This window comes from Phocoena sinus, chromosome 3 (genome assembly GCF_008692025.1).
Source record: "Phocoena sinus isolate mPhoSin1 chromosome 3, mPhoSin1.pri, whole genome shotgun sequence".
Classification (NCBI taxonomy): Eukaryota; Metazoa; Chordata; class Mammalia; order Artiodactyla; family Phocoenidae; genus Phocoena; species Phocoena sinus.
Window position 1 is genome coordinate 77289680 of NC_045765.1, and position 24822 is coordinate 77314501.

Genomic DNA, 24822 nt, shown 5'->3' on the forward strand with positions numbered 1-24822 from the left:
GTAACACCCAAAGCTTTGGTCATGGGTGTGGCCCTATATCCCAGGGGAGGGGCACTGCTTGAATCCCTAAATGCAGGTCTCTGGCCTTGCTCAGCACATGAGGGGCTCTGCCCCATCCTAGCACACCAGCGACATCCTGCATGGAACACTCAGTCACCATCCCAGAATCACCCCATGGAAGGGTGTGTATCCAGTAGGGGTTATGCTTCCTCACCCACAGGCTGGTTTCCATTTGATCACAGCTCAATCCCAAGGAAGGTGAAGACAGAGGAGTAAATCTACCTACTTGTGGGTTAGAAGGGTCTGATTTTTAACCTTTCCAAGATAAAATGGCTCCTGTTTCATGACACCAGTAGATACATTTAAGGTGATAACTGGAAAACCACTCTGGTGTGTCCAACTGTCCATGATGCTTTTTACTGTTGCTGGCAAAAGAATTTTACTCTGGTCATCTATGGCCTGTTTTAAAAAAATCATCACAAAAGCAGATATTTATCATCCAAATCTTTTGAGGTAGCAATCTCCTAAAAGAAACTACATAGCTATTCTCTTCCTCATTCATATAGTACAGTAATTCCCAGTGGGTGATATTCTGGACCAAATTTAATGCTGTTCAACTCTCTATATATGAATGGTTCCTTAGTACATTCATTCATTCATTCATTCATTTACTGACCACATTTTTTATGGATCTAACATGCAGGCTCTCTTCTGGGCATTGGGAATATAGTGGTGAAGACTAAAGAAGCAACCCCTGACTTAAAGGAGTGTCACAAACAAGGAAAGATGGTTTTCCTGTGTCATCACCATACACACATGGCCTCCCAATCTTACAAAACAACTCAGCAAAAACATGGCAGGAAGTGAGAGAATTACCATTTGAAAATGCCTCCATAGATCATCTTGCTCAGCATTTGAGTAAGAAAATGTCTCCAAATATGACTGTCAAAATAGAAAAGTTAAGGTTAAGATAAATAACATGCCAAAGCAATTTATGTTTACTGTTTTCCAGGTAACAACAATTTTGTAAACTCACCTTAAGTGCGCTGATAAATATTTTCTCATTCAAGAAACTAGAAAGCATCCGGGCCAGAGACGCTCCCTAAGACATAAGAAGCTGTCCATTATTTAAACAAAATTCGGTATCTAAATATTGACGCATTCCATTCTGATAAGCAAGATTCTGGGCTGTGCTTCTGATTGCACTGCGTACTTTAGTTGAATGTCTGGGTTATCCCCAAATGTGCTAATAAAATAGGAGACTGTCACTAATTAATAGGTAAAAGATGAGAAAATGTCCTACATATAAAGAGTTCAGGGCACAGTAAAGTTTTTAAACTGAGATACTCATACGGCAAGTGTAAAGAAAAATTGTTGCCTGCCATTCCAGTTCTACGAGGATCAGCCATTAGCCACTGCAGATACCCACTGAGAGTGCACCCTGGGGGAAATTCAGGATGGAGAAAACAGGAAGCATTCTGTGCTTTGAATATCCTGGCCCCTACATAGTTAAGATGCATATGTAAGGAAACATTTCAATGACCCCAGATTCTTACATTTTTCCATATACAGAAAAGCACTAAAATCATTAACTTGAGATGTCTGTTCCTTGTGATTAGCAGTAATCTTTTTATGCAGTCAACTGCATGTTTTTCCCAGCAAAAAAAATTCAGATATATCCTGGCCCCTCCCTTACCACTTCGGAGTAGTTTCTCGGAGCACTCTGAGAGGCTGTCTCCTGGGCTATAGTCCTCAGTAAGATTCCTGAATAAAACTTAACTCACAACTTTTATGTTGTGTGTTCTTTCAGTCGATACAAGTACAAATTTCTACCAAGCAGAAGGGTTCACCTTAAAAGTAGCAAGCTAAGTCTATATTAATAAAGGTAGATGATACTGAGCACCTATTGTAGTTGATTAATATTTACTAGATAAGAACTGATTTAACCACGTTTTCTGAAATCAATCTATGGAATAATATTAAGGTTTTTGTACCAAAATTGTGTACTAGCACATTAGTCTAGGACCCTTAGAATCCATTTTATGTAGCTTTCTCCAAGAGTGCAGAACAAATGTAAATGTGTAACTGATTTTACCTTGTTGTAAGTAAATAGGTCAAAGAGCTCGTTTATTTCATTGGTTTCTGTGAAATTTTCCACCTTCATGGAGACGGCTCTAGATACCAGGGCGTGATCTTCTCTGAGGACACCATGTAAAATGTTAGAAAAAAAGATCTCATTCTAAAAGGAAAACATTGAGCCACGTTAACTTCTGAGGTGTCACAGAAACACAAAGTTCAATGTTCCTAAAATACTTTCAAAAACTAACACTGAAGAAGGGAAAAATCAATCATTGAGAAGTACTCTTTGGGCTACAATGGGCCAAATAAGTTAGGATTCCTTGAATAACAAAACGCTAGGATACTTTCCTTCCCGTTTGGTATCCATTTTTATTTCAATTTTAAAAAATCAATTACAAAAGTTAATGTGGTTTCCAAGAGAGACATCTACATTCCCCTAAGGAGGTTCCTGGCCACCCAGACAGGTCCTCCAGGTAACAGCATCTCTAGGTGGTTTCAACCCTCTAGAATTTTATTGGTAATTTTATTAGCAATCCCTTAAAATTTATCAGTCTCTGTTACAGGGACATTTATAAACCAAAAGCATGCCAGATTTACAAATTCACAATGATGCTGATGTAATATGAGTTATTAGAAATAAATCCACAGACTGGATACTCATGCATTAAGAGATGGCAATTATTTATATTTTAATAAGTACAGAACTCTCCAAAAGACTAGATCTCTCTTAGACACATGACAAGGGCCATTTCTTTCTGAAGGAAAGCTAGAAGGAAAACCAAAGAATAGTCAAGAAGTACCTGGGAAGACAGAGCCAAAGAAAGGGCAGTGGAGAAGCTACAGGGACAGCTCACTCATACCCTGGAGAGCCGGGCGAGCACTTGGTGATCTCCATGAAGTCTCAGCTCCCTAGTGACTCTTGCCGGGGTCCCCAAGTTGACTGTCTAACCCCTCAACAGTGTCAGATAAATTTTCAAACTCTGCCCCACTTCCATTTGCCAATGTTCCAATCAACCCTCTCCTATTAGCACATTATGTTTAGATTTATTAATACTTTGGTTAAGCTATCATCAAACTCCACTCTTCCCCAAATGAGAAAGTCTGTCATTTAGAGCAATGCATGTGAAACCTTAATGTCAATAAGGATCCCCTGGGGATTTTGTCAAACTCATATTCTAACAGTTGGTCTGGGCTGGGGACTGTATTTCTAATAAACTACCAGGTGATGCTGATGTTGCTAGTTTGAGAATCACACTTTGAGAACAAGGATTTAGAGGGGACATCTGCCTAAGTCTGACCTTATTCATTAAGTATAGATTTTACTAATTTAACACCCAAGAGCTCTTGAGAGTGTGCACTGTTGACCCATAACACAATGAAGAAAATAGCAAAAATAAAAAACACCCATAAGCCCACACCCTACATAACTCCCATTAGAATGTTGTTAGTCCAGCTCTTTCCAATCTTTTTTCCTATCTATTTATTTATTCTCATATTTGTAAAAACAATCTTTTTTATTTACTTATTATAGTATTCATTGAGAAATTTTGCTGTCTTATCTTTGTAACTATTCCTAATAATGGCCACTGCATTGTAAGTGAAATAAACATAACTTGGAAAGAAATAAACCAAACCTTAATCATGGTTATCACAGGGTGGTCAAATCACAGATGATTTTCTTCTTTTCAAAGTACTGCAGATATAACTTTTGCAAAAGCAAAACATTAACATAAATAAATACACAGCTGCAAAATACCCCATAACGTCAATGGACCATAGTTGACAACCATTTCCTTATTAGTTAGGCATTTAAGTTGCTTCAAGCTTTGTTTTGTTTTGTTTGCAGTTATAAAAAATGTATTAATGAACATTTTTGTACATATAGCAATTTCCATATTTTGTGGGGGTTTTCTCTCTCAGAATGGATTGTCTGTCTCTCTTCTGCCAGCCTGGTATAAGGTTTTACATAATCTTCTTGGTTTCATCAGAATCACACAAGATAACTGTGACTAATGAGACAAACACCTCTTCCTCAACATCCCTCAGGTTTTTCTGCTCTGGGCCTCCCATAAGGTGATGCTCATCCCAGCCTGTTCCACTCCTGAAGGGAAACTCTACGTAAAAAGTGATACCAGATTTTTAAAAAACATTATCTAGCTACTGCATACAGTGATTGGATAAAGCGATTCTAGACACTCACCATTACTTTCTTCCTGCAAGCTGTGAGATCCCAGAGAACAAAACCTGTTTCTATTAAATCTACTATTATCTTAAGAAATATAACAGTATTTATGATAATAAATTTGTATGGAATATCAATGGGGCTAAAAGCACAGGCTTTGGAGTGAGCTGCCTGGATTTGAATCCTACCGCAGCCTCTTAGGAGTTGTGTGACTCATAAAAGGCAACCAACTTCATCACTCTGAAACTCAGTTTCACCTCTGAAAATGCAGGAAGCAACACTGTCCTCACTGGATTATTATCAGGTCTAAATTAATTTACATAAAATTTTTAGCACTGTGACTGGCAAGTAGAGCATGCTCAATAAGGGTTAACCACTACTGTGATTATATTATTATTATTATTTCTTCAGAGTTGTTTGGAGGCTTGAGTCAGATAATGTACACAATACTCTATAAGTACATAATGAGTGCTTAGTAAAATGGTGGCTGTCACAACAGTGCCTGTTAGATACTCAATAATCTATTGAATGACTGTATAAAACTTATTTTACAGATGAGGAATGAAAGCTCAGAAATGTTCAGCTACTTGCCTCAGCTTACAGTGATCATAAAAGCATAGCGAGATCTGACAGGCTGCAAGGCCCTTATGTGCCCTTTCCCTCCACCGAGACTGCTGCTTCCTTAGACCAGGCAGAAGAAGGACAGAAAAACGTCAGTGAGTAGCAATGTCAGAGCTGGAGCTTCAGAGATCAAGAAACCAATTGGAATGTTCTGAATCCTTGACCATGACCCATTCACCTCGTACTTTAATAATTTTCAGCTGAAATTAGACCAGTTAGAAAAAATGGAAATCTGTTTCTGCATATGGTTCTGTGATGCTCTTTACTCAATTTCAATCTAATGACTAGATTAAAAGGAAGCCAAAGATTTGATCTCTCAAAGATCATTGAAACAGGGCCTTAAGCTTTTAAAAAACAAAGCCCATGGCAATTTTCTCAAGCTCCAGGATCTGATACTCCTCTGGCAAGGGTTATATTTCACTCATTTCAACATGGGATTGAGAAATGTACACTCAGAAAAGAGTGATTAAGAATCAATGATAAGGGCACATTGGTTCAAGATGGCAGAGTAGAAGGATGTGCTCTCACTCCCTCTTGCAAGAGCACCAGAATCACAACTAACTGCTGAATAGTCATCGACAGAAGACACTGGAATTCACCAAAAAAGATACCCCTCATCCAAAGACAAAGGAGAAGACACAATGAGACAGTAGGAGGGGCGCAATCACAATAAAATCAAATCCCATAACTACTGGGTGGGTGACTCACAAACTGGAGAACACTTATACCACAGAATTCCACACACTGGAGTGAAGGTTCTGAGCCCCATGTAAGGCTTCCCAACCTGGGGGTCCAGCAACGGGAGGAGGAATTCCTAGAGAATCAGACTTTGAAGCCTAGCAGAATTTGACTGCAGGACTTCGACAGGACTGGGGGAAACAGAGACTCCACTCTTGGAAGGCAAACACAAAGTAGTGTGTTCACCGGGACCCAGGAGAAGGAGCTGTGACCCCATAGGAGACTGAACCAGACCTACCTGCTAGTGTTGGAGGGTCTCCTGCAGAGGCGGGGGGTGGCTGTGTCTCACTGTGAGGCCAAGGACACTGGTGACAGAGATTCTGGGAAATACTCCTTGGTGTGAGCCCTCCCAGAGTCCACCATCAGCCCCACCAAAAAGCTGGGTAGGCTCCAGTATTGGGTTGCCTCAGGCCAAACAACGAACAGGGAGAGAACCCAGCCTGACCCATCAGCAGACAAGCTGATTAAAGTTTTACTGAGCTCTGCCCACCAGAGCAACAGCCAGCTCTACCCACCACCAGTCCCTCCCATCAGGAAACTTGCTCAAGCCTCTTAGATAGCCTTATCCACCAGAGGGCAGGCAGCAGAAGCAAGAAGAACTACAATCCTGCAGCCTGTGGAACAAAAACCACATTCACAGAAAGATTGACAAGATGAAAAGGCAGAGGGCTATGTACCAGATGAAGGAACAAGATAAAACGCCAGAAAAACAACTAAATGAAGTAGAGATAGGCAACCTTCCAGAAAAAGAATTCAGAATAATGAGAGTGAAGATGATCTAAGACCTCAGAAAAAGAATGGAGGCAAGGATCGAGAAGATGCAAGAAATGTTTAATGGAGACCTAGAAGGATTAAAGAACAAACAAACAGAGATGAACAGTACAATAACTGAAATGAAAAATACACTTGAAAGAATCAATATTCAACAGAATAACTGAGGCAGAAAAATGGATAAGTGACCTGGAAGACAGAATGGTGGAATTCACTGCTGCAGAACAGAATAAAGGAAAAAGAATGAAAAGAAATGAAGACAGCCTAACAGACCTCTGGGACAACATTACACATAACAACATTCACATTATAGGGGTCCCAGAAGGAGAAGAGAGACAGAAAGGACCCAAGAAAATATTTGAAGAGATTATAGTTGAAAACTTCCCTAACATGGGAAAGGAAATAGCCACCCAAGTCCAGGAAGTGCAGAGAGTCCCATACAGGATAAACCCAAGGAGAAACACACCGAGACACATAGTAATCAAATTGGCAAAAACTAAAGACAAAGAAAAACTATTGAAAGCAGCAAGGGAAAAATGGCAAATAACATACAAGGGAACTCCCATAAGGTTAACAGCTGATTTCTCAGCAGAAACTCTACAAGCCAGAAGGGAGTGGCATGACACATTTAAAGTGATGAAAGGGAAGAACCTACAACCAAAATTACTCTACCCAGCAAGGATCTCATTCAGATTCAATGGAGAAATCAAAAGTTTTACAGAAAAGCAAAAACTAAGAGAATTAAGCACCACCAAAGCAGCTGTAAAACAAATGCTAAAGGAACTTCTCTAAGTGGGAAACACAAGACAAGAAAAGGACCTAGAAAAACAAACCCAAAACAATTAAGAAAATGGTAATAGGAACATACATATCAATAATTACCTTAAACATGAATGGATTAAATGCTCCAACCAAAGGCCACAGGCTCTCTGAATGGATACAAAAACAAGACCCATATATATGCTGTCTACAGAAACCCACTTCAGACCTAGGGACACATACAGACTGAAAGTGAGGGGATGGAAAAAGATATTCCATGCAAATGGAAATCAAATGAAAGCTGGAGTAGCAATATTCATATCAGATAAAATAGACTTCAAAAGAAAGAATGTTACAAGAGACAAGGAAGGACACTACGTAATGATCAAGGGATCAATCCAAGAATAAGATGTAACAATTATAAATATATATGCTCCCAAAATAGGAGCACCTAAATACATAAGGCAACTGCTAACAGCTATAAAGAGGAAATTGACAGTAACACAATAATAGTGGGGGACTTTAACACCTCACTTACACCAATGGACAGATCATCCAAACAGAAAATTACTAAGGAAACACAAGCTTTAAGTGACAATAGACCAGGTAGATTTAATTCATATTTATAGGACATTCCATCCAAAAAGAGCAGATAACACTTTAATGGAACATTCTACAGGATACATCACACGTTGGGTCACAAATCAAGCCTTGGTAAATTTAAGACATTGAAATCATATCAAGTTTCTTTTCCGACCACAATACTATGAGACTAGATATCAATTACAGGAAAAAATCTGTAAAAAATAAAAACACATGGAGGCTAAAAAATACATTACTTAATAACCAAGAGATCACTGAAGAAATCAAAGAGGAAATCAAAAAATACCTAGAAACAAATGACAATGGAAACACGATGACCCAAAACCTATGGGATGCAGCAAAAGCAGTTCTAAGAGGGAAGTTTATAGCAACACAAACCTACTTCAATTAACAAGAAAAATATCAAATAAACAATCTAAACTTACATCTAAAAGGAACTAGAGAAAGAAGAACAAACAAAACCCAAAGTTAGTAGAAGGAAAGAAATCATAAAGATCAGAACAGAAATAAATGAAATAGAAAAAAAGAGCAAAGATCAATAAAACTAAAAAGCTGGTTCTTTGAGAAGAAAAACAAAATTGATAAGCCATAGCCAGACTCATCAAGAAAAAGGGGGAGAGGACTCAAATCAATAAAGTTAGAAATGAAAAAGGAGAAGTTACAACAGACACCTCAGAAATACAAAGCACCAAAAGAGACTACTACAAGAAACTCTATGTCAATAAAATGGACAACCTGGAATAAATTCTTAGAAAGGTATAACCTTCCAAGACTCAACCAGGAAGAAATAGAAAATATGAACAGACCAATCACAAGTAATGAAATTGAAACTGTGATTAAAAAACTCTATGTCAATAAAATGGACAACCTGGATAAATTCTTAGAAAGGTATAACCTTCCAAGACTGAACCAGGAAGAAATAGAAAATATGAACAGACCAATCACAAGTAATGAAATTGAAACTGTGATTAAAAATCGTCCAACAAACAAAAGTCCAGGACCAGATGGCTTCACAGGTGAATTCTATGAAACATTTAGAGAAGAGCTAACACCCATCCTTCTCAAACCCTTCCAAAAAATTGTAGAGGAAGGAACACTCCCAAACTCATTCTATGAGGCCACCATCACCCTGATACCAAAACCAGACAAAGATACTGCAAAAAAAGAAAATTCCAGACCAATATCACTGATGAATATAGATGCAAACATCATCAACAAAATACTAGCAAACAGAATCCAACAACACATTAAAAGGATCATACACCATGATCAATTTATCCTAGGGATGCAAGAATTCTTCAATGTACGCACATCAATCAATGTGATACACCATATTAACAAACTGAAGAATAAAAAGCATATGATCATCTCAATAGATGCAGAAAAAGCTTTTGACAAAATTCAACACCCATTTATGGTAAAAACTCTTCAGAAAGTGGGCATAGAGGGAACCTACCTCAACATAATAAAGGCCATATATGACAAGCCCACAGCAAACATCATTCCCAATGGTGAAAAACTGACAGTATTTCCTCTAAGATCAGGAACAAGACAAGGATGTCCACTCTCACCACTATTATTCAACATAGTTTTGGAAGTCCTAGCCACGGCAATCAGAGAAGAAAAAGAAATAAAAGGAATCCAAACTGGAAAAGAAGATGTAAAACTGTCACTGTTTCAGATGACATTATACTATACACAGAGAGTCCCAAAGATGCCACCAGAAAACTACTAGAGCTAATCAATGAATTTGGTAAAGTTGCAGGATACAAAATTAATGCACAGAAATCTCTTGCATTCCTATACACTAATGATGAAAAATCTGAAAGAGAAATTAAGGAAACACTCACATTACCATTGCAACAAAAAGAATAAAACACCTAGGAATAAACCTACCTAGGGAGAGAAAAACCTGTATGCAGAAAACTATAAGACACTGATGAAAGAAATCAATGATGATACAAACAGATAGAGAGATATACCATGTTCCTGGATTGGAAGAATCAATATTGTGAAAATGACTATACTACCCAAAGCAATCAACAGATTCAATGCAATCCCTATCAAATTACCAATGGCAGTTTTTACAGAACTAGAACAAAAAATCTTAAAATTTGTATGGAGACATAAAAGGCCCCGAATAGCAAAGGCAGTCTTGAGGGAAAAAAACAGAGCTGGAGGAATCAGACTTCCTGACTTCAGACTATACTACAGAGCTACAGTCATCAAGACAATATGGTACTGGCACAAAAACAGAGATATAGATCAATGGAACAGGATAGAAAGCCCAGAGATAAACCCACACACCTATGGTCAACTAATCTGTGACAAAGGAGGCAGGTATATACAATGGAGAAAAGACAGTCTCTTCAATAAGTTGTGCTGGGAAAACTGGACAGCTACATGCAAAAGAATGAAATTAGAACACTCCCTAATACCATACACAAAAATAAACTTAAAATGGATTAGAGACTTAAATGTAAGACTGGACACTATAAAACTCTTAGAGGAAAACATAGGAATAACACTCTTTGACATAAATTCCAGCAAGATCTTTTTTGATCCACCTCCTAGAGTAATGGAAATAAAAACAAAAATAAACAAATGGGACCTACTGAAACTTAAAAGCTTTTGCACAGCAAAGGAAACTACAAACAAGATGAAAAGACAGCTTTCAGAATGGGAGAAAATATTTGCAAACGAATCAATGGACAAAGGATCAATTTCTAAAATATACAAATAGCTCATGCAGCTCAATATTAAAAAAACAAACAACCCAATCCAAAAATAGGCAGAAGACCTAAATAGACATTTCTCCAAAGAAGACATAGCAGATGGCCAAGAAGCACATGAAAAGCTGCTCAACATCACTAATTATTAGAGAAATGCAAATCAGAACTGCAATGAGGAGCTTCCCTGGTGGCGCAGTGGTTGAGAGTCCGTCTGCCGATGCAGGGGACGTGGGTTCATGCCCCGGTCCAGGAAGATCCCACATGCCGCAGAGTGGCTAGGTCCATGAGCCATGGCCGCTGAGCCTGCGCGTCCGGAGCCTGTGCTCCACAATGGGAGAGGCCACAACAGTGAGAGGCCCACATACCGCCAAAAAAAAAAAAAAAACTACAATGAGGTATCACCTCACACCAGTTAGAATGGGCATAATCAGAAAATCTACAAACAACAAATGATGGAGAGGGTGTAAAGAAAAGGGAACCCTCTTGCACTATTGGTGGGAATGTAAATTGATACAGCCACTATGGAGAACAGTATGGAGGTTCCCTAAAAAACTAAAAATAGAATTTCCATATGACCCAGCAATCCCACTACTGGGCATATACCCAGAGAAAACCACAATTGAAAAAGACACATGCACCCTAATGTTCATTGCAGCACTATTTACAATAGCCATGTCATGGAAGCAACCTAAATGCCCATCGACAGATGAACGGATAAAGAAGATGTGGTACATATATGCAATGGAATATTACTCAGCCATTAAAAGGAATGAAATTGGGTCATTTGTAGAGACGTGGATGAATCTAGAGACTGTCATACAGAGTGAAGTAAGTCAGAAAGAGAAAAACAAATATCATATATTAACGTATATATGTGGAACCTAGAAAAATGGTACAGATGAACTGGTTTTCAGGGCAGAAACTGAGACAGAAATGCAGAGAACAAATGTATGGACACCCAGGGGGGAAAGCGGCAGGGGTGGAGGTGGTGGTGTGATGAATTGGGAGATTGGGATTGACATATGTATACTAATATGTATAAAATGGATAACTAATAAGAATATGCTGTATAAAAACAAATAAAATAAAACAAAAAATATAGAATCAATGATAAAAAGAAATAACTAAATGGTAAAAGAGAGGATAAGCTTACCATCTTAGCTTCAAAAACATTAGTAATATGTTTTCATCACTGTTTCCAGATATGGTAATCTTAGCCATTTTAGTTGCATTAAGAGGTAACTGATAGATATTGATAGTATAGTCTATTCAATTAAGGACATACAGGGTGAATCTAATTGTTTTATGGGAATGCAGTTTCTTTCCATATTGACTCTCAGCACAGAGTTAATTTGGAATACAACCAAATGCTTTCAAAAACAGTTATAGATGACACTAACCATGTGTAGATGCTACTTTATAAAAGAGAGATATAAACAATTTTGTAGATATAGAGTATACGGAAAGGACTATTGAAGACAACTGAGATTTACTGTATCTGTATAAAGTTTATGTATATGCAAAGAGTCATATAATGAACATATACACACACACCATAAACTCCTTGAGAACGAACACTCCCAGGTGTTTTCTCTGCAGAGCACAGAGGTTAAAGGCATGGGCTTTGCGGTTAGAGAAACCTGGAACTGACTCTCACCTCTGACCTTTAATAACTGTGAGACCTTGAATAACTTACCTAATGCTTCTATGCCTCAGTTTCCTCAATAGAAAATAGAAAAAAATAACAACTATACTCATATGATTATTTTGAAGATTGAGTAAGATGATATATGTATAGAACTTACACTACCAGGCAGATAAATCCTAAGTACTCAGTGAATGGTAAATACAGTATTATTGTTATTATCCTCATTATCCTCATCTTCAGACTAGACCCAGGTAACTGGAATGTAATCACAGTTACGCCTCAATCAGGCAAATGACCTTAGGCGAGTCAATTAACTTTTCAATACTTCATTCTGCTGATCTATATAATGATGTCCAATCCAGGGGAGGAAGAGCAGAGGTACTGCAGAATGGCTGGACTATGTGATGGTGGGCATTTTATAGGATGTTTGCAAAGGGCAGAGTGGGTGGCATGGAACTGGGGCAGTAAGAGGCTGCTACATCAGTGCTTCCCAGAAAGTACAATTTCACAAACAGGTAAAAAAGGATTTTTTTTTTTTAAGTTTCTGTGGCACCAAGAGAGGTCTGTCAACTTTTTATTCTGTCAACCTTTTAATCAACAAAAACCAAATATCTACCTACCATCTCCCTCCTTTCATAAGAGGGAAAATTTACAACCAATATAATAGAAAGAACACAATCTTAGACTCTCCATCAAAGTGAATAAATTTAGCCTGTAAAGAAGATCTGGCCAGTGGAGATCAGCATTTCAAATGGCAATATACTCTGAATGAGTGAGGGTAGGGAAGGGAGGAAAGAGGCCAAAAATTGGGCCTTGGAAACACTTGGGAGGGGAGATGAGAGAGAGGCTAGCAAAGAGCAGCAGAAACAGCAGCTCTGAGCATCAGAGGGATGGCAGGAGGCAGGAACAGAGGGGGAGAAAGGACCCCTGGCTTGCAGTGAAAAAGTGAGGTCTGTGTCAAAATATGGTATTAAATCTAAACATTTAAACACCTAAATCAAATAAAACCAATTTGGCTTTATCATGCCATTCTGAAAGCACTACCTAATTACTCTAAATAAAATATTAGAACCATAACTTACAGTTGAAATAATCAGATTTGCCCATCCATATGTTTATTTTTCCATATTACTATTTACTCAAAACAGCAAAAGAATATCAGCTATAATAGATACAATATCAGCTATTAGTATTATATGTAATATCAGCTATATTATATGTAACATAATATATAATATTTATAGTATATAATATAGCATATTCTTATCATTAAAGCCATAGACTACTGATTACAAGTGCTTTAAAATTTAGTCTAGGTAGAAATAAATGAAAATAACCTAAAATCTAATAGTAGGGAAATATTACATATATACACCTTGTAAGGTGATATGATAAAATATTAGGCAACCCTTAAAAATCTTGTTTTCAAAAATGATTTAATGATTTGTGAAAATGCTCTTGATATAGTATGAAGTAGAAAGGGTATTACACATTTCTGTGTAATTCTCTTTTAGGAATATTTATAATAATAAAAGTCTGGAAAAAGAAAACATACCAAAAAGATAAAATTGATCAACTCTGGTGTTACAGATAATTTAATATTCCTTATATTTTTCTGTATTTTACACACTTTCCACAATAAACATGCATTACCTTTATAATTAAGGGAAAAAATTATAATTAACTTAACAAACTACTTACCCTTGGGAGTTTAGGATTGAAGTAGTTAATTACTCCAAACTCAAAATAAGATGCAAAACCTTCATTGAGCCAGATATTGTTCCACCAATTCATGGTAACCAAGTTTCCAAACCACTTTTGGAGTTGGGAAAAAAAAATTCTTAAATTCAATTTAAGAAATATTTATTGTAATTGCATATGAAATAAATGTAAGGTCAAAGACAAAATTAAATGCGTTTTGCTATCAGTGACAAACTTGAAAACAGGACTCCAAAATGACGTTGTTGTTTTAACATGAAGAGATGTCAGTCATGCATTTCTTCTAAAATAATCATTTCACATCCAATGATTGAAAGCAATTTTTGTTTTAAAATTGTGATGTTAAAAAATAAGGTAAGCTAGAGTAGCAGTTCTTAAATTGTCCACTTTGCCCCAAAGTTAAGTTAAATCAGAAGTCCTGAAAGTTTACTTAGCACCTACTAATTACAGAATCTTATACCTCTAAACAGACTACATTAGGATCTTGCTGTAAGCAATGATTGTGTTTTCAGGACATGATTTGATCTACACCATGTAAAAATCACTCAAGTATTCATATGTTCTGCAAAGTGGTACAGCTATAATTATTTTCTATTTGAGCTTAACAGAAAGAGACTGTCAAACAGATGATAAATAGAATCAGGAAAGAAAAACACAATAATTTCCAAACCCAACAAATCCACGTCCTGGTATTTAACCAAATTCTTATATAACAGCTGTGATGTACTAATAGCAGCCTGTATTCCAAAACAATGTGTCATTTAGGCTATAATAAAAAATGACACTTTGGGTGACTGATCAAAACTTGTGAAAGCATGTGTTGACTGTGTAACAGGGTGTTATTCAATCCCAGTAAATCACTCTTCTCCAAAACTGCTTAGGAGTCCATATAACAAAAAGATAACAATATCATAGTTTAGATGACTTCTTTATTGACAAACTTGATTTATAAAGGTCAAAATGCAGATGTGAGAAACTCCATCAAATCAAATAACTAAACTTCAAAAATCACAGCATAAAAGCATATAGATCTAATGAAATAAATCCTGTTTACATCACCTTTGGGGATGCAGCTCAAGGATTAATTACTGCTCACCTCACTGACACTAGTATATTGACTATAATCCTTTAACTTGTAACTTCTCTCAAAAAAAAAAGTTTGTAATAATCTGCTAATGAAATGTGGATATCTTCCAGTGACTTTTTTGAATATCTCTATTTTAAGATGGAATGGAAAGCAAATAATCATAGCTCTGCTTGGCTTACTTTTCCTGAAGAGAACTTTGTGGAACACAGTTACTCTTTGGATATAAATATATGACCTGCAAATGTTCTTTAAGTTCTCATCACTGATTTATCACCAATAGTTCAAATCCACCCAGGATCTGATTACACAGATCCTTCCTTGTTTTCTTTCAGCGACCCACTTTTCAAATAATTTTTAAAATTTGGTATACAGCAGGGTTTGGGGGGGTCGCTACTTTTGGTACAGCAGCTGGAGAATATTTTCATGTGAAATAAGAAAGAACGTTTTACCACATGCCTGATGTCCAATCTCATGGGAGACAATATAGGAGATCACAGTCTTTTTTTCTGTTAGTTTATCATTTGGTTGTAGCAACAATAATGACTCATCAAACATCAACAGTCCCCAGTTCTCCATTGCACGGTTGTCAAAAGTAGGCAAAGCAATTATATCTAAGTGGATTTAAATGGAGGGAAAAATGAAATCATCTCTTCCTCAAAATTTGAGACTTCCAGATACAAACATCTCAAAATGAAATCATAAAATTACTGAAAGAAAAATGCAAGTAAATATTTATAATTTAAGGGGAAAGAAGGCTTTAAAGACATACCAAAGACAGAGCCAGAAAATAAACTGTTTTGACTATATGAAAATTAGATAATTTTGATAAAGGACCTATATTCAAAATATACCAAGAACCCTTGAAACTCAACAATAAGAAAATAACTTTACAAAATTAGCAAAAGATCTAAATAGACACTTCACTAAAGAGATACAAATGGCAAATAAACAGATGAAAACATACTCAACATCATATGTCATTAGGAATTTTCAAATTAAAATGACACTGAGATACCACGACACACCAATTCAAAACAAAACACCAAATGCTGGAGAAGATGTGGAACAACAAAGACTCTCATTCATTGCTGGTGGGAATGCAAAATGGTACAGCCACTTCATAAGACAATTTGGCAGTTTCTTGTAAAGCTAAACATAGGCTGACTATACAGTCTAGCAACTGAGATCCTAGGTATTTACCCAAATGAGTCAGAAACTTATGTCAGAAACATACACATGAATATTTATAGCAGTCTTATTCATAACTGCCAAAACTTGGAAGCAATCAAGATGTCTTTTAATAGGTGAATGGATAAAGAAACTGTAGTACAGCCATACAACAGAATACTATTTAGTGATAAAAAGAAATGAGCTGGGCTTCCCTGGTGGCGCAGTGGTTGAGAGCCCGCCTGCCAATGCAGGGGACATGGGTTCGTGCCCCGGTCCGGGAAGATCCCACATGCCGCGGAGCGGCTGGGCCAGTGAGCCATGGCCACTGAGCCTGCGCGTCCGGAGCCTGTGCTCCGCAACGGGAGAAGCCACAGCAGTGAGAGGCCCACGTACCGCAAAAAGAAAAAAAAAAAGAAATGAGCTATCAAGCTATGAAAGGACACGGAGAAAACTTAAATGCATGTCACTAAGTGAAAGGAGCCAGTCTGAAAAAGCCACACATGGTATGATTCCAGTTAGTATATAACAGTATGGAAAAGGCAAAACTATAGAGACAGTAAAAGATCAGTAGTTATCAGGGACTTGGGGAAAAGAGGGAGAATGAATAGGTAGAGCACAGGGGATTTTTTATGACAGTGAAACTATCTGTATGATACTGTAATGGTAGAGACCTGTCATTACTATATACATTTGTCAAAACTCACAGAACTGTACAACACAAAGAGTGAACTCTAATGTAAACTATGGACTTTAGTTAATAAAAATGTATCAATACAGGTTCATCAATTGTAATTTTAAAAAAAGCCACACCAATGTCAGACGTTAACAATAGGAGAAACTGGGGTTGGGGACAAGGGGAGGGAGAGGAGGTATATGAGTACTCTCTACACTTTGGGCACAATTTTTCTGTAAACCTAAAACTGCTCTAAAAAATAAAGTCTATTTAAAATCAATTTTTTTTTTTTTTTTTTGCGGTACGCGGGCCTCTCACTGTTGTGGCCTCTCCCGTTGAGGAGCAGAGGCTCCGGACGCACAGGCTCAGCAGCCATGGCTCACGGGCCCAGCCACTCCGCGGCATGTGGGATCTTCCTGGACCAGGGCACGAACCCATGTCCCCTGCATCGGCAGGTGGACTCTCAACCACTGCGTCACCAGGGAAGCCCTAAAATCAAATGTTTTACTTCACCAAAAAACACCACAAAAAATTTGAAAGGCAAAACACGGACTGGGAAAAATATTTGCAGCATATATCACAACTAGACAATATTTTTTTCAATATTTAAAGAACTCTGACGAATCAAAAAGAAAAAATAAAAATATGAACAACTCATGAAGGAAATAATTCGAACAGCCAAAAATCTTATTTAAAATGTTCAGCTTCTTTGTATCAAAAACAAAAATTAAAACAATGATATAACTTAATCTTTCAAATGTATGAGAAGATTGATAATTAGTATTGGCTAGAATTAATAATTAAGTATAGGAAAACTGTCACATAGCCTTTTGGCAAGGGTGTGAACTGGTACAATTTTTCTGGAGCAATCCAGCAAAATGCTTCGTGACCTTTAAAAATGTTCCTACCCTTTCCACTTTTGGAAATTCTACTAAGGCAAGTAGCATGGATATTTGTAAAAATTTCCTTATGTTTTCTTTAGTGTTTTAAAAGCAGCACCCACCACCAAAAAGGTAAAATCAGTCCAAATGTTCAACCACTGAGGATTAAATAAATTATTCTGTCAAACTGATATGTAGGCATCCTATGTCTTAAAAATGACAATAAAAAAGAATAGTTATCTGGATCATGTTGCTATATACTGTTAACTTAAAAAAAAAAAAAAGGCCAAAGAATAGTATCAATTCCATGGTATCATTTTTGTTAAAAACAAAGAAAGGTGGAGATTGAGACAAGGACAGACACTGGAAATATATACACCAAAATGTTACCCATGATTATCTCTACATGGTAGCAAAACAGGAGATTTTGCTTCTCTTTTTTGTGCTTTTCCCTATCTTTCCACATTTTCGACAGTGGGATCATTATTACTTCTAAAACTAGAACAAGTCTTAAAAGTTTCTTTTGCTAATGTAAGAAATATCATTCCTATAGTCCATGCTACATTTGCCTAATGAATGTTTTATGCTGTGCTATGCTCAGTAATTTTAGTTGACTTTACACTTGGTTGAAGTTGACAGTACGTAGTAAAGCGTATCCAGGTAGTGGATACATAGCCTCCACCAGGTAATGCTCTTTTATCTTTGGGTATACTTAGTTGCCTCAGCCTAGGTCTCCCATTCTTCTACCTATCCTTTCCTCCACCAGCACCCATCCTACCCAGCAACCCACCCACTTTCCTCACAAAAGACTGCTCTACTCCGCTCAAGCCAATCCCTTTTGCTCTCTACAACCACTGAGTCGTTCTCTGCTGGAGCTGTTTGCTATCCCAGGAAATCCTCTGCTCAGTCTATGAATGCCACCAATACTTGTGGTCCAATCTAACCAACTTTAAGAAGCCATTTATAACTAACCCTGATGACTATTTTTTAAAAATTGTTTTTTCTTTACTTCAGATGCATACAACTGGAGTAAGCAAAATTCTTGTTTCTTCACACATGACCCTGTTTTATTTTATTTTAATGATGAATTCATTATTTTGTGGGCTATATGTTTTCTGTAACACATTTAGCTCAGGCATACCAGCACAAAAGTAGCCACACACACTATGTAAGCAAATGAGCACGTTGTGGTGCAATAAAACTATGGACCCTGAAATATGAATTTTATATAAAATTCTCATGTATCACAAAATATTATTCCCTTGATTTTTTTTTTTTTTTGAGGTACACAGGCCTCTCACTGTTGTGGCCTCTCCCGTTGCGGACGGAGCACAGGCTCCGGACGCGCAGGCTCAGCGGCCATGGCTCATGGGCCCAGCCGCTCCGCGGCATTTGGGATCCTCCCGGACTGGGGCACGAACCCGTGTCCCCCGCATCGGCAGGCGGACTCTCAACCACTGGGCCACAAGGGAAGCCCTATTCCTTTGATTTTTTTCAACCATTTAAAATTGTAAAAACCAATCTTAGCTCATGGACCATACAAAAATAGGCGGTGGGCCAGATTTGATTGCTTGCCTGTGCCTAATTTAGATTATTATTAATAACTTGTATTCTGATTTCCAGACTGGCAGCATCAGCACCACCAGGGAGCTTATCAGAAATAAAAATTCTGGGACCAACCCCAGACCTACTGAATCAGAAACTCTGGGGTCAGGAGCAGCAATCTGTGGTTTAACCAGCCTTGCAAGTGAGTCCAGTGTATGGTAACATTTGGGAACAGCTGACTTACATCTTCCTCTGTGCTCCTTCTCAACTCAACCTTTGGCTTATTCTTCCAGAGATTCACCACTATCCTGAACTTGGTGTTTATCACTCCATTGTTTAAGAAAAACCAAGGGAATATATATATTGTTGCTAATATTATATATAATATTGCCTAAATACTATATTGTTTAGGTTTCTTTTGTTTTTAAACTTTAGAAAGAGTGTTTCATTTTCATTGCTGGATAGTTTCCCGTTGTGTGAATGAACCACACTGTATCTATCCATTCTCCTATCGGTGACCATTTTGCTTGCTTTCAGTTTGGGGCTAGTACGAAAAGTGTGGCTATGAACATTCTTGCACATGTCTTCTGGCACATATATGCCCAAATTCCTCTTGGGGTTTATCTAGCAATGGAATTACTGAGTTTTAAGGTATTCTAATGATCAACATTGTAAGATAACAAATAAGTTTCAAAGTTGTAACAACTGATACTCCCTTCAACAACGTCACTTTCTATTGGCATTTGTCAGAATGCCTACTCTTTGACAACTGAGTGGTATGAAATGGTGCCTCACTGTGGCCTTGGATATTCATTTCTCAGATTGCTTAATGAGGCTAAGTATCGCTCCATAAGTTTACTAGTCATATCTATTTCCTTTTCTGTAAAACATCTATTCATATATCTTTTACTTGTTTTTTTATATTGTATTTTTCTTATTTATTTGTAGGTGTTCTTTATATATTTGGGCTACTCCCATTACCAGTTATCAATCCTTTTTCTTTTAAGAGTTTTTTTTTACCCAGTACGTTATCTCATACTTAGCAATTTGTTGCTTTTGCTTTTAACATGTAGAAGCTATCTCCCTAACTGAGCTACTTGAACAGAGCCTAAGCCATCTACTTCTTCTGCATTCACAGAGCACCTAAGAAAGTAATAGGTGATTCTCATTTACTCAGTAGCTTCTAATTGATTATGGTCATTACTTCATTGCTTTATGATTTATATTGTACTTGAGTTTTACTACTACAAAAATACAGATCATGCTGGGATGTACAATACATATCATTAGCCTGATATAGTTACAAGTTAAGAGTAAAATAAAAACTTAAAAGAGAAGTTGCCATTTTAAAAGTTTGCAAATCTCATATGCCCATATTTATTCCTAAAAGCATCATGATGCCACTTTTTCTTTCAAAACTTACAACAACCCAAACAGCCAACTCTATCATCTCTGCAATATTTTGATATTTCAGTCCCCTTCTGACTTTAAACAGAGTGAATTAAAATGATAGCAACACCAGAAAAAAAAATGTTGTTCTAAAGATGAAAACTCTAATTTGAAAAGATACATGCACCCCAATGTTCACAGCAGCACTATTCACAATAGTCAAGACATGGATACAACCTAAATATCCATCAACAGATGAATGTGTGTGTGTGTGTGTGTGTGTGTGTGTGTGTGTGTATAAAATGAAATATTACTCATCCATAAAAAAATGAAATAATGCCATTTGCAGCAATATGATGGACCTAGAGATTGTCATACTAAGTGAAGTAAGTCTGACAGAGAAAGACAACTGTCATATATGTGGAATCTAAAATATTGATACAAATGAACTTATTTAAAAAACAGAAATAGACTCACAGACAGAAAACAAACTTATGGTTACCAAAGGGGTAAGGGGGAAAGGGGTAAATTAGGAATTTGGGGTAAACAGATACACACTGCTATATATAAAATAGATATAGGACAAGGACCTACTGTATAGCACAGGGAACTATATTCAATATCTGGTAATAACCTATAATGGAAAAGAATCTGAAAAAGAATAGATATGTATCTAACTGAATCACTTTGCTGTACACCTGAAACATTGTAAATCAACTATACTTCAATAAAAAAAGCAGAAAGAAAGAAAAAAATGTTATTCTATATAATAGATATATACACATCGTTTAGATTCTGAGGCTTAGAATTCAACTGAGCAAGCCTCAAGAAGGTAAGCTAAAAGAAAACCATGGAAGAAATAAATAAAAAGGCTTTTCACCTAACTCACTGAGAGTAAAGGGTAAGGAGTATGTGGGAAATGCTGATAGGGAAGGTTTGGCTTTCTTGCTTTTTTTTTTTTTTTTTTTTTTTTTTTTTGCGTTATGTGGGCCTCTCACCGTTGTGGCCTCTCCCGTTGCGGAGCGCAGGCTCAACGGCCACGGCTCACGGGCCCAGCCGCTCTGCGGCACGTGGGATATTCCCGGACTGGGGCACGAACCCGTGTCCCCTGCATCGGCAGGCGGACTCTCAACCGCTGCGCCACCAGGGAAGGCCCTTTCTTGCTTTTTTTTGTGCGTTTGTTTGTTCTTGTTTTTAAATGACTCAACCAAAAGTTAAAGTAATTAGGAAACATTAGTTTATCTTTCTCTTAAAGATCCAGTAATAGAGAAACTCCTTATTTTATTTATTTATTATTATTTTTTTTTTTTGCGGTACACGGGCCTCTCACTGTTGTGGCCTCTCCCACTGCGGAGCACAGGCTCTGGACGCACAGGCTCAGCGGCCATGGCTCACGGGCCCAGCCGCTCCGCAGCATGTGGGATCTTCCCGGACTGGGGCACGAACCCGTGTCCCCTGCATCGGCAGGTGGACTCTCAATCACTGTGCCACCAGCGAAGCCTGAAACTCCTTATTTTAATCATCTATCAAAATGCGGTTTTGACTAAGCACCACCTGCATGTGTGCTCACAGAGCAACATTGGCTGAGATGCTATGAAAGATACAAAAAAAGTGCCAATATAACCCTGACTTCCAAGAGTTGGTAATCTAGCCAAAATTTACATGGAATTACTGAATTCATTGCATGTATTTATTCCTCCGCCCCCCCCCCAAAAAAAAAATGTTTACTGTTTACCACTCTGAGAGAAGCACTGTCATAGGCTCTGAGAGTACTTAAAAAAGGACAGTCCAGATCCTGACCCGCAACTTGCCCTCGACCTACTGGGGGAGATGATTAGGATCTATTAGGTCAAGAGCTTGAAGGCAGGGGTGCACAGGATGCTGTGGAAGCATGAGAGATGGAGTCAGGGAAAACTTCATGGAGGAGGGGGCACTGAGTTGAGAAATATAAGAATCAACCTGTTGGGTAAAAGGTACGGCAGGATGTGCAAACTGCATGTGCAAGAGCCTGAAGGAGAGGAGAGGAAGATGAAAGTGTAGGAGAGGATAGAGATGGTGTTACAGCATCCCTCCTACTCTGAGAAACTGTGAAAAGCCCCAAGAGGTTGGCAAAAGATGCACTGTTACAAAGACAGGGTGTGGAATTTGGACTTTATCTTCAAATGGGAAGCCACAGAGAGGTTTTAGAGGATAGTAACATGATCAGATTTTGCTTTGGAAAAATCCCTCTGGCCTCAGTGTGGAAGACGGATTGGAGGAGACAAGAGCGGAAGTGGTGAAACTAAGTGAGAGCTGTTGTGGTCAAGCTGTTGGTGATGTAAACTAGGGAGAATGAGGGGGATGGGAAGAAGTGGATGGATGTGGAGATAATAAGGAGGTGACTAATTGGATGGAGGAGATGCTTTGACAGAACAGGATATCAAGAATAACTCTGGACTTCTCCTTATCTAAATAAAGACAAATGGAAATTTGCTTGCCTAGACAAGGGTTATCTTGAGATCTTCCAGCCACAGAAGTGCCAGAACTTGGTCTCCATGCCCAGATTCCTGCTGCCTCCAACTTTCTAAATGACGCGTATCACCTCTGGGATCCGTGAGGGGGCCAAGGCTAGTCGCCATTCCTTCACTCCCCATCCCTCCTCAGCAGAAGGCTTGAGCTGCAGAGCCCCTGGCTTCCCAGTGTTCAAGAGGCTTGAGCTCCCCAATTTTTACTCCCCACTTTCCTTCTACTATATGCCAGTAAAGGCCAAACATACTTTTCCCCAAGACTTGAACTAACTAACCTGTCAGAGGAATAAAACACACTTACATGATACCCTTAATTTTGATAGAAAAAACATGGAACAACTTTCTGAGCTGAGTGGCTCACATAATTTTAAGGACATTCCATACAGATCTATGAGAAAAAAAATGTTTACATATTCCTTCGAGGATCATATTATGTTCACACATGATCCCAATTTTATACAACAAAAATTCACAGATGGGACCCCCAGGTCCTAACCCAGTGACTCACAGCTAAAGAATATTTTTTGAAAAACCAACAAAACCTTACTAAAGTGAACTGGAGTAACTCACACAAGCAGCTAAAAGGATGCAGAACACTGCATTGCACACTCACGTTATGAGAGGAAAGGACAGAATGCAAGAGAGAGGACAGGGTCTGGAGGATGTAAGTTGCCAGTGAGTACCCAGGAGGAATCTAAAGCCAGGTAGCTCTCCGAGCACTTACTGGTCACATGGAATGATGCAGAGAAAGAACAGACAGGCCCCGTGTGTTTAGGAAGGTGTAGGACATAATGATGGGAAGCCAGCGGGGCTAACTCCAAAACAGCAAAAATAGCAAAGTGCCAATGGGTCCTTGGAGGCCCGTCTAGGTACCTTTTGATCTCAACCCAGGGCCCCCATAATAGGAAATCAAATACATTGTAAGGGAAGATGCCTCACCTGTTTTTGGAAGAGGGTAACTAATATTAAATAAATCCTCCAGAAAAGAGAAGATGGGACCTGTGATGTTCAAAGCAAAGTCTGCATTTCCAGCTGCGATGGCTTCTTTCCGGGCCCAGATGCGTATCTAAACAGAAACAATTAAGCAGTGATTAGGCAAAGCAGTAGTGATTTTTGGAAAGTGGCAGCCTGCTTGCTCCAGTTCCCTGATGCTCTGAAGCCAAAGGCTTACCTTTTCAGAGGAAGCTGCATAATAAAACGTTTGAATGTGTCCTCACAATGAGAAAAGCCCAGAAGGCTATTCACTAAGTTGAGAACAGTGGTTCCTCAGAAAGTGTGTTATTTCACTCTTTTGCAATAACATGTAAAATTTTGTAGTTCAAAAATAATCCTGGGAGAGACGAGGGGAAGATGGCGGAAGAGTAAGACGCGAAGATCACCTTCCTCCACACTGATACACCAGAAATACATCTACACGTGGAACAACTCCTACAGAACGCCTACTGAACGCTGGCAGAAGACCTCAGACCTTCCAAAAGGCAAGAAACCCCCCACGCACCTGGGTAGGGCAAAAGGAAAAAGAATAAACAGACAAAAGGATAGGGACGGGACCTGCACCAGTGGGAGGGAGGTGTGAAGGAGGAAAGTTTTCCACACACTAGGAAGCCCCTTTGTGGATGGAGACTGCAGGTGGCGGACGGGGGAGAGCTTCGGGGCCGCGGAGGAGAGCACAGCAACAGGGGTGCGGAGGGCAAAGCGGAGAGATTCCCGCACAGAGG

The 24822-nt window shown here is 38.3% G+C and overlaps 1 protein-coding gene across 1 annotated transcript in view; it reads right to left on the reverse strand.

Moving 5' to 3' along the window:
* Positions 1-24822, reverse strand: part of LVRN (laeverin) — an 89401-nt gene that overhangs the window by 24635 nt on the left and 39944 nt on the right. Inside the window, exons 4-10 of the mRNA XM_032627441.1 lie at positions 24044-24170; positions 15396-15550; positions 13835-13948; positions 2096-2239; positions 1037-1102; positions 877-942; positions 287-459 (exon numbers count right to left, since the gene is read on the reverse strand). Of these exons, the coding sequence (XP_032483332.1) occupies positions 287-459; positions 877-942; positions 1037-1102; positions 2096-2239; positions 13835-13948; positions 15396-15550; positions 24044-24170 (845 nt within the window). The remainder of the gene's footprint in view (positions 1-286; positions 460-876; positions 943-1036; positions 1103-2095; positions 2240-13834; positions 13949-15395; positions 15551-24043; positions 24171-24822) is intronic.